Genomic DNA, 10,513 nt, shown 5'->3' on the forward strand with positions numbered 1-10,513 from the left:
TACTGCAAATAAGAAATTTCAAGATGGTCTTTTCTGAAAGATAACATAAATCATAATACACAGTGAAATTATAAAATATCATAGGCTATTTAGTAGTCTTTCTTGAGGAATTTGCATTTTGTCAATAATATTAATATACTCCTGATATTTTATTAGTGTTTTACAGATTAAAAATTACGTGTATGTGTGTATATATATACACACATATATATGTGTTTATGACCTTAATCATTTTCAAAGCAGTACTGTGAGGGAAGTAATGTTAATTTTCCCTTTTCCATTATAGGTAACAAAATTGTAGTTCAAATAATTGTCCTTAATTGGCTCACAAAGATATAGCCAATGCAGTACAAGGTTTCCTAAGACTGGACAGTTGAAGGACTTGTAAACAGAGATACAAGAGGGACATATGGGATCCTGACATGTTCTCTGGAGTGTGAACCCTCCTCCTTCTTTCTAGTGTGGCACAGAATCACATCACACCCTGCCCATCATGAGCTAATAAGCAGCACAAAATGACGACTCTGTGTTCCAGGGACAGTCCACAGAGACCATTCACACCATGTTATCATTTCACGGCACACAACATCAAGGAGAGCCACAAGGTGCATGCTAATTCTAGCTTCATGGTAAGAAGAAACAAAGAAAAATCTCAAACCTTACACCTGCTGTCCCATTGTTCTGTTGCTAAAAGTTTTAACAGATGCATGATTTGAGGGCATTCTGTGCTGAGATCAGTCTTCACATTTTTTAGGAAGAGTATTGTTCTTCTGCTCATGAAACTTGTGTTACAGGGAAAGCTCTGGTTGGTTCTGAGATTGTCCAGTCAAGGCACTTAGGTCGATCTGAAAAGCAAATGGTTGGTGCTTACTTGGGCTCAGTTCCAATCCAAAGTAGGCCTAATCTTTGAATTTAAGCTTTTTGAGGACAAAGCGTTTGTTTGTTTGTTTGTTTGTTTTTGTTCATTGCTATTTCTTCATTGCCTTGCACATTGTAGGGGCTGAATCTGTGATATTTTGATGGAATAGACACACACACAGACACACACACACATCCCTATGCTTTCTCAAACCCGACCCTCTCAATCTCAAAGGACATAGCATGGTAGATACTGATTATGCCCCTAGTATGCACGATCCTCATTTCTCCCTGGTATAAGATCTTTTATTTTTATTTTGGTGCGTGGCCATTTAGAAGGACTGGGTTTCCCAGTCTCTCTTGCAGCTGGTCCTGGCCATGTGGCTAGGACATGACCAGTGGGTGGAAGAGAAAGGCTCCTGTCTAGTTCAGACTGATATATTGCCTCCATCCATCTGGCTGGAATGTGTGTGAGCGGATTGGATCCCCAGAGGTATAGAAGTGGACATCACAGGGTGAGGAATGATGGAGTCAATCCAGGAATGGGACGAGGGCCCCAGCAGCCACAGGGCACAACACCTGACTGCTTCCCTCCAGCCTTCTTTAAAACTCAAAATAAATGAATTCTGTTCTTAAAAAACCACTGTTATTTTGGGGTAAAAAATATCCTAGTAGACACAAATGCATTAACACACACATGAGTGGTAGATACATACTTTTTAAAGGTATCTGGCATATAAGCCAGCATGATGCTTTATCGTGCTGATGTATTCTTAGTTTTGTGTCACTGAGAGTGGGTTGTATGGTGTGGAGTTCCTGCTTGTAATCAATGTTAATTCACCCTGAGAAACTACTCCCAACTCCATATGTGGCAAAGATTTTCAGAACAGAAACTTCTGTTCTGTGTCTATGCGCAATACCTGACAGCATCCAAGGAGAGGACTGCCCAGGGTACACAGGAAGAATCCGGTCGTACTGGCACCTGCTCAGTCTTGTTTCTTCATCAGAGCTTCACTGTGGTTCAAAGCAAATTCTCAGAAAACCAGTCCTATGCATTATCAAATGCATGACAAAACATCAGGCCAAAGACACAAAGCAGTGATTTTTTTCCCACTTTTCACCTATTGTACTTTCCAAATGAACCGATTCCTACCCCTACATTCCTGTTTCTTAGCCTTTTCCTTAAGATTGCTTTCTCAATCTACTTTGTGTTCATTTTCACATCTAATATGATGGTACTTCAAGAATCTCATGGAAAATTGAATTAAATGAAAAGTTTATTTTATTGCAAAAATTTTTGGAAGCCACGTGTAGTTTTTTTTATGATAGGTGTTTTGCATGAACTTCTTGAAGACTCCTTGTATGCATGCATTTCAATTTTTTTATGCCCAAGCTTATCTTTTAAATAAACTTTCTACAAAAATTTTGAAGTATGCTCCCATTTTATTGAAATTCATTTCAGTCAGAAAAAAATCACATGATAAATAAGCTTCTCACTTGCAGTGCCCCTTGAGAGCTTCCCCACTCCCCACCCCATCCTGATGGGTTCTGGTACTGTAGCTATCTCCTTCTAGTTGGGGGGCACTGCTTGGGCTTATGTTCATTAGTGGCTTGGGCATCCCATAGGATTTTTAACCTCAGCGTTTTCTTATTTGAGGCCATTCTCTCCATCCCTGTTCCTTTTCCTGTGTTGATTCCACTGTAACAGCATCAGTGATCAGAGCCAGAACCCTGGAATTTGTCCAAGGCTGCACACTCCACAGCTCACTAGTACCTACACATTTTGCTTTGCTTTTATTCTTTCAGTCACTACCTTATTTCATTACTCATCATGTGGCCTGAACTTTATCAGGAGTCTTCAAATCCCACTTCTGATGAGCCCACTTCTCCACCTGCAGTCACAAAACTCTGTCTACCATGGGGGCTGCACAGAAACCCAGCTTTTGACCCCCGAGCTGAGCAGTTCTGCTCACTTCGGCTCTGTTGCTGTGTCTGCTGGCCTTGCATTGACTTCCCACACCTGGTCTTGGCATCAGTTTGCAGTCAGTGGCTGTTTGGGACCTGCATCCTTCTACGTGGGATCCGTTCCCTCCAGACAGCCTTCGCACTCAGCAGAACTGCACAGGCTGCGTGATTTCCTGACCCTGGCTTAGGGTCAGATCTTACCAAGTGGACTCTGTTAGACCAGACTGAGAACCGCTTAATCACTGGCACTATTGTTTGCCTCTACCTCTGCTGTCAAGCATGGGATCCACATCTAGTAGTTCTTTTTTTTTACTTTTTAAAAATATTTTATTTATTTATTTGAGAGCTAGAGTTACAGACAGTGGGAGAGACAGAGAGAGAGGTCTTCCGTCCACTGGTTCACTTCCCAAATGACCACAATGGTCGGAGCTGCGCCAATCTGAAGCCAGAAGCCAGGTGCTTCTTCCCGGTCTCCCACATGGGTGCAGGATCTGGGCCATCCTCCACTGCTTTCCCAGGCCACAGCAGAGAGCTGGTTGAGAAGAGGGGCAGCCAGGACTAGAACCAGTGCCCATATAGGATGCTGGCACTGCAGGTGGAGGATTAATCTACTGCTTCATGATGCCAGCCCACATCTAATAGTTCTTACAAGTTCATTAGCTTGTAAGTTTGTAAGTTTGTAAGCTTCTACCTGAACCCAGGCCCCTCCAGGGGGAGGCACAGATTATCAGAAAAGTGTGCTTCCCTCCATTATCTACTCCATAATCTTCCTACTACAGATAAATGGTAAAGGTGACAGATGAACTCATTTATGTAGAATATTTTCCTTTTTTAAACATATGGCTATGTAAAGTTCCACCTTTTTTCAAAGCATTAACGAAAAGCTATGTCAGCCAAGTTCTTTTATATCTTTAAAATTAAATCTTTAGGGCTTCTGGCTTTGTGTGTAGATGGTTCAGATAATTAACAACAAATGAGGATTAAATATTTGAGAATTTATCTTATATAAATATGGGAAAATTGATGTTGAGCATGGCTAAAAGTATTTGTAATGGTTGATCAAATTCTTATGATAGAAAGAAGGAAAAACAGCATCACTAATCTTTCATTAGAAATAAAGGGCTGAAAAGAGAATAGATATTAACTTAATGTCTGTCATGTATTAGACATTATGCATGGACAAGAAGAGAATTTTTATTAACTGAATGCTTACCTCATGTCAGACAAACAGCATGGATGAGAAGAGTATTTATTCATTTATTTTTATTATTTATTTGAGAGACACAAAGAGACAAAGAGATTGCTCATCTGTTGGTTTATTCCCCAGATGCCCAACATATCCCAGGCAGGATTAGTCTGAAGCTGAGAGCTAGGAACCGCATCTAGGTCTTCCACGTGTGTGGCAGGAACGCAGTCACCCAAGTTATCTCCGGTTATCTCCAAGGGTGTGCTTCAACGGGAAGCTGGGATTGAGGGCAGTCAGGACTCAGTGTAAGACGCAGATATCCCAAGTGCTATCCTAATACAACAAACCCCTGTCCAAGTAGTGAACCAACACTGATACACTATTTTATCTAAAATCCAGAATGTATTCATATTTCCTTAATTTTTACCTGATGCTCTGTTTCTGTCCCTTGGCCTTTCCCGAGTACCCCATCACGTTTAGTCATTTATGCTCCTTAGGATCCTCTGTGCTGTGACAGCTTCTCAGACTTCCCTGGTTTTGATGGTCTTAACAGTTCTGCGTAGATATTTTGTAGAAATCTCTCTTCTCATGCCTGTCTGTGGTTTTTTCTCGACACATGGTGTCCCATCTATGAAACCAAGACTGAACTGAGCAGTGACATGAGCGGCTCTGATGTCCCCAATGCCCGTGCTGTGATCTACCTTAGAGGCAACGTCAACTCCTTCAGAAATCCGCAGAAGACAGAAAAGACGGGTGGGGGTGGGCATGTGGCCTAGCAGGTAAAACAGCACATCCTACACTGGAGCACCTGCTCTTGATCCCAGGCTCCACCTCTGAACTCTTCTCATGCAGTGATGGCTCAGGTAATTGTGTTCCAGCCCACTACGTGGGAGACCTGGATTGAGTTCCTGGTTCCTGTCTTAAGTCCTGGCTATCACATGCCTTTGGGAAGTGAACACGTAGAATGAAGCTCTGTCTGTGTCTTTCTCTGCCTCTTTGCCTCTCAAATAAATAAATAAAAATTAAAAAGAAAAAAGAGACAAACAGTGTGCTAGGGACTCAGCTGGCTTCACTCACACAGAGCTACAGCAAATTGGTTTGGCAGTATTGGCCCCTCTCCCTTCAAATACGTTAGGACGGTGGGTCCCGGATTCTGGCGGGTCCTTCCGCTCAAGCTGGGTGAAGCGCTTGCGGGTCGCCGCTGGCTGCCGCTTCCCGGCGCGTCTAGGAGCCATGTCCACCTTGTTCTCTTCCCTCTTCCCTCGTGTGACTGAGACACTGTGGTTTAATCTGGATCGACCCTGTGTGGAGGAGACAGAGCTGCAACAGCAGGAACAGCAGCAGCAGGCATGGCTCCAAAGCATCGCAGAGAAAGACAACAATCTGGTACCTGTCGGCAAGCCAGCCTCAGAGCACTGTGATGATGAGGAAGAAGATGATGAAAACGACGAGGACAGTGAAGAGGGCTCAGAGGATGACGAGGACATGCAGAACATGGACGAGATGAATGACTACAACGAGTCACCTGATGGTGGAGAGGTCAATGAGGTGGACATGGAAGGCAACGAACAGGATCAGGACCAGTGGATGATCTAGGTAGACAAGGCAGGGTGGCCTCAGGGAGATTCCAGGCCAACCCAACCTACCTTGCACCCCCAATTCCCAGCCCCAAGCCCCCAGCCTGCAGAACCAGCTGGTGGCCCAGTGCCTGAGAGCACTTCCTCAGCTGCTGCCCGGACCTGGTCTCCTTGGCCTCTCCCAGGCCATGAGTCTGCTCTTGAATCCCCAGGGCCTGAGCCCACCCTACCTTCTTGGCCAGTACTTTACCCTTTGGCTACCAGGGCTGGTCAAAAACAAACAAACAAAAAACAACAACAACAACAACAAAAACAAATACGTTAGGACAATAACACACCCGTAGATAGCCACTAATACCTCACAGCTATTATCAGTCCAAAGATACATCTGGTCTTTTAATATCTATCTATTTCTCATTTATTATTACATGCCTTTAATGCGATTGTACTTTAATGGGCAGTTACTGTGTGAAAAAAACTTTTCATTGTTCAATTACTCCAGTCTTGAACTCTTCATAATTTTTAAGCACTGAAAACACATTTTGGATTTCCGATCTCCAGAGAAGAGCGCTAGTGAGGACAAAGCTGAATGAATGGTATGAGAATGTGGTAATGAACTTTCACCTTGCCTACCCTGAAGGGTTCTAGGATTCTGTGGGTTCAGTGTGAGAATTCAGGGCAAGCAGTTAGACAGGTGTCACCCATGCCAAGGAATGGAAGTGCACCTGCTCCGTGGTAGGAGGCTGGATGTTGACTTCCACTGCGAGGAAGGTGAGCCAGCGGCAGTGACGTTGGTGACAGTGATAACTAACAATGACAGCAAGGCACCCACTACTGAAAGTGCGCTTTAAACCAGGCTCTGCACCAGGTATTTCCAAGCAGGGTTTAATTCTCAGGAAAACTGGACGTGGCAGACCCTGTCTATTTCCACTGTAAGACAGTGGAGGGTGAAGAAAGTGACTTGCCCAGGTCACATGGCTCGTGACTGCCCAGGCTCCTTTCTTCCCCAGGGCAGCATTCCCTGGGAAGACAAAGGCTCAGGATTCCAAGGGGGTGTTCCTTGGGAAGTCTCACAACAGGGAGACAAGCACATCCTCCCGGCTCCGAGTCCAGTGAGCCAGATGACCTGACCCAAGCAGCTTCAGAGTTATACTCAGCTTCTGACATGACTTGAAGCCTTAATAGACTCACCTTACACAGAGCAGGCGGGTCCCTCCCCATACCTTTGTGCGACTTTGTGTAGAGAATTTTGGCATCTAGCTGTTTGCTGTTTGTGAAGGAGAATCAATGCTTTTTTGTTTTATCATTAGCTGAGGGGCTCTTCTAAGTCCCATTTTAAAGTCTGATGTAAGATGGTCAGACACTGTCAGCCCAAGGCTTTGAAGAATCAAACTCCTTCATGTTTGAGGCTACAAATCCAACCCATGTTTGCTAGTTTTACCAAAAATCATATTTTTCATTTCCTGCTTGCTTAGGATAAAATGCTGGGTGGTTTTTACATTCCATTAGGATTGACAAGTATTAAGCTACTGTATGTGGATGTCATTCTTACTACCATTGGGACAGTACATTGAGGGGATTTCAGTCTGGAGTTGGTGAGGGGAGGCCCACACCCACTTTCTTTCCCAGCCGTTCCACACAGTGAGGAGTGAGCTGTGCTATAACTAACTGCTCCCATTTCTGTGATGTCCCCAGGAACACCTGGAAACATGGTACAGGTATCAATAGCCAGCGACACAGTTTGTCATGCACTTTGCAAAACACAAAAGCTGCTTTTTGTTTTATACTGAAGCACATTCGAAACCTGGCATCAGTACAAGGAAGTGTGTCCTCTTGAGTTTCAGTAGAGATTCGGTGTCACATAATCATTCCAGAAATTTCAAAACGGCTTCTTTTTATACAGTGCCAAGAAGCACCACACTCAAAAGCTTCCCTATAATGCTTCATCCTGATGGTCCCATAAATTGTTTTAGATCATACACGCATCCGTATTTTCTGGGTGACAGTTGGGATTCAATATTATGTTTCTTTTGAGGCACTGTTCAAAACCTCTGGGGTTTCTTTAGAGCTCAGTCTGTTCAGATTGTGTCAAATGTCACTGCTGTTAAGAGGAAAGGACAAGGTGGTTCTAGTGTGCAATTCTCAGTCCACCAAGCCTTTCTCAGAACCTAGACTTACTTTTTGGGTTTCTTTCTCCTGCTCTGTGCCACCTCCACAGCACTCCATCCCCCAGACTCTCCCATCTTAGATGTGGAAAGATGTGACACAATCAGATGTGACATTGCTCCTACGGCTATGGGCACACATGGGCAGGTACATACACACAAACACACACACACACAAACACACAGACTGAACTTGCATGCAATGATTTAAAATCTAAAAGTCATATCATACTGAATTGAATTTACACACATTATTCTTTTTCTGTGATTCTAAATATATTTAGATAGCAAGGGAAGAGTCAAAGAAACTGGTCAAACTTGGTTTGCATACTCACTTCCATTGCTTGGATGGTTCACAGTCCTCTACCAGTATCTTCCAAAGCTGATTGATCTAGAGACTGTAAAGAGTTCCTTTATTCCCAACCATTGCCCACGGTCTGTGTTTTGTAATACGTCAACCCCTTCATCAGTTTCCATAAGAAATCCAGTTATGTCTTAGATTTCATGAGTTGGGCAGACTGGAAAATTTTGGATCTTTGGGAGAGGATTGTGGTACAGCTGCGGTGGTTTCTTACAGTCCTTGCCCCACTCCTCAGTTCTCCTTCCTGGAGAGCTTTCTGAACACTCCTTTATCTACTGTCACTCAGAACCAGCTTCTCACCCAGCCTTTCACACACTCTCTCATCACAGTGTTCTGAAGAATAAAGAGATGTCCATTCATTCATATCCCCACAAAGCAGTTGATCATCCTCATGCCCACTCCCTGGATAAGTCTGCTAGGGTAGCAATGAGAAACTACCCCAGGACTGGGTGACTTATACAATGGAGATTTACTCTTATCCCAACCCTGGAGGCTGGGGGTCTGAGGTCAAGGATTTGCCAGGTTGATTTCCTCCGAGGCCTCACTCCTGATCCTGCAGGTGGCTGTCTTTCTGTCTTCCTGTCTTCAAAGGGGTGCCCCTCTGTATATGTCTGTATCCAAATCCCCTGTTGTTGTAAAGACACCAGGAACCCCTCCAACACCGCATTTTACCTGAAATATCTCCTGAAGGACACTACTTCTCAGTAGATTCCCATGCCAACCCACTGGAGGGAAGGACTGCATCATATGGGTCTGGAGAACACACTTCAGCCCATAACACCTTTCATACAGAAACAGATCATGTAATTAATAATTAATAGCTCATGGGACTAAAGACTCAAGAGAGCAGCGAACTCATCTGTCTGGTTCACTCCTGAATCCTCCATGCTTGTGTGAGTTCCTAGAATATGGTAGATGCTGAATGAAAGGTGACTTTTTGTGGTTGATTAAATTAGAGAACAGAGTGCTTTGCATGGGGTAGATGCAGTCCCACATCTCTGCTGGGCTTTACAGTCTTAACGTGATGTTTCCTACCCATGGTTTTGGGGGGGGGGGCAGGCAAATCATGAGTGCATACACGACGTTGGAAAATATAAAATAAAGTTAATTTGCCACTGTTGCTTTATTTCCAAAAGGTGGAATCAAGCCACAAATATTACTTACCTTATCTTCCAGCCCATGTGTCTGTTGGCAGCTGTGTTGAACAACAGTGTTTCCTGGCATCCAGTTTCGGGAAACCAATGTCATAAATGTGATTGGGCTTTTGTTGAAGTAAAAATAAATTTTAAAAGTATGTTTTTCTTGGAAGTTTGGGCCTTTGAATCAGCACAGAATCCGTATTTACATTATTTATATTCTTCAATGAAAATTCTTCAATTCCAAAGTTAGAATTGGGCCCATAGCCAATGATGCATCATTATTACTCAGCCCAACAGGTTTGAGAGGTAAAGATGTTTCTGAGATTTTCGTTCCTGATTTATAATATATGTTACAACTTCTTGGAAAATGTTGTTCATGTTATAATACTTGACCCCATGAGACTAGCAAAGCAGAGTACCTATCTCAAAGTGGTACACTTGAGAAAAAGCTCATGACAGGGAACTAAAGCAACCCTCTCTCATTACCACATTTTATGATTTTCTCTGAGCTTAAGCCATTATCCATCACCACAACAACTAGGTTGACTAGAAAAAGCCATGTCACCTGCCACTTGACTCTGCTCTAATTAGTCAGCGCTCGTGGAATCAGAGAAGGTTAATCAACATCCTATCAGCTGAAAAATGTGTATGTTTGCCCATAGCGAAGAAGAATAGATTTGGGACATTCAGGGATGGGGCTAGGGGTTGGGGACAGTGAAGATCACCACTGAGTATCCTTGTCAGCATCAGCCCACCCACTCAGCAATCCTCCAGGGAACAGCCACTCAGAGAGCTGCTTGGGTGTAGACCCCTCTTCAGATCCAGTGGAGCCCTCTGTCCTCTGCTTCTGTGCGGCATGGCTCATGCTAGCGTTTGGCTGGGAATCTGTGACTCTGTTCCTGAAGCTTCCCTCCCCAGGCTTGGCATTCTCCACAGCTACTGCAGTGCCCAGCAGAGACAAACACTGTCCTGATCTCTGTTACAATGAATGGAAGTTGAAAACTTTTCAGAACGTGACAGCGCCGCCTCGACCTTCCTCCGTGGTCATGCCAGGACTTGCACCACCAGGAGTCACGATCAGCACATGTCCCTTCACTGTTGCCTGTCCCCTCCCTTCTCAGGAGGTCCTAGGGTGAGGGCATTCAGGGTACCAAGGAGGAGTCACAGCCATGGGGGAGCCATTGGGGACACTAGGGACAGGTTTCAGATTCCTCACAAAAATAAATGGAAGAAAACTGAAAGCTGAATGACAAGGAGGATAT

At 44.1% G+C, this 10,513-nt stretch overlaps 1 protein-coding gene across 1 annotated transcript; it reads left to right on the forward strand.

Annotated features, from left to right (window-relative positions):
• The first annotated feature begins 5,192 nt into the window (after positions 1 to 5,192).
• Positions 5,193 to 5,625, forward strand: LOC133774397 (anaphase-promoting complex subunit 15-like). The gene has a single exon (XM_062212048.1). It carries the CDS (start codon positions 5,243 to 5,245, stop codon positions 5,603 to 5,605), a length of 363 nt encoding a protein of 120 aa, XP_062068032.1. The 5' UTR covers positions 5,193 to 5,242; the 3' UTR covers positions 5,606 to 5,625.
• The last annotated feature ends 4,888 nt before the right edge of the window (positions 5,626 to 10,513 follow it).

Source organism: Lepus europaeus, chromosome 15, assembly GCF_033115175.1.
Source record: "Lepus europaeus isolate LE1 chromosome 15, mLepTim1.pri, whole genome shotgun sequence".
Taxonomy (NCBI): domain Eukaryota; kingdom Metazoa; phylum Chordata; class Mammalia; order Lagomorpha; family Leporidae; genus Lepus; species Lepus europaeus.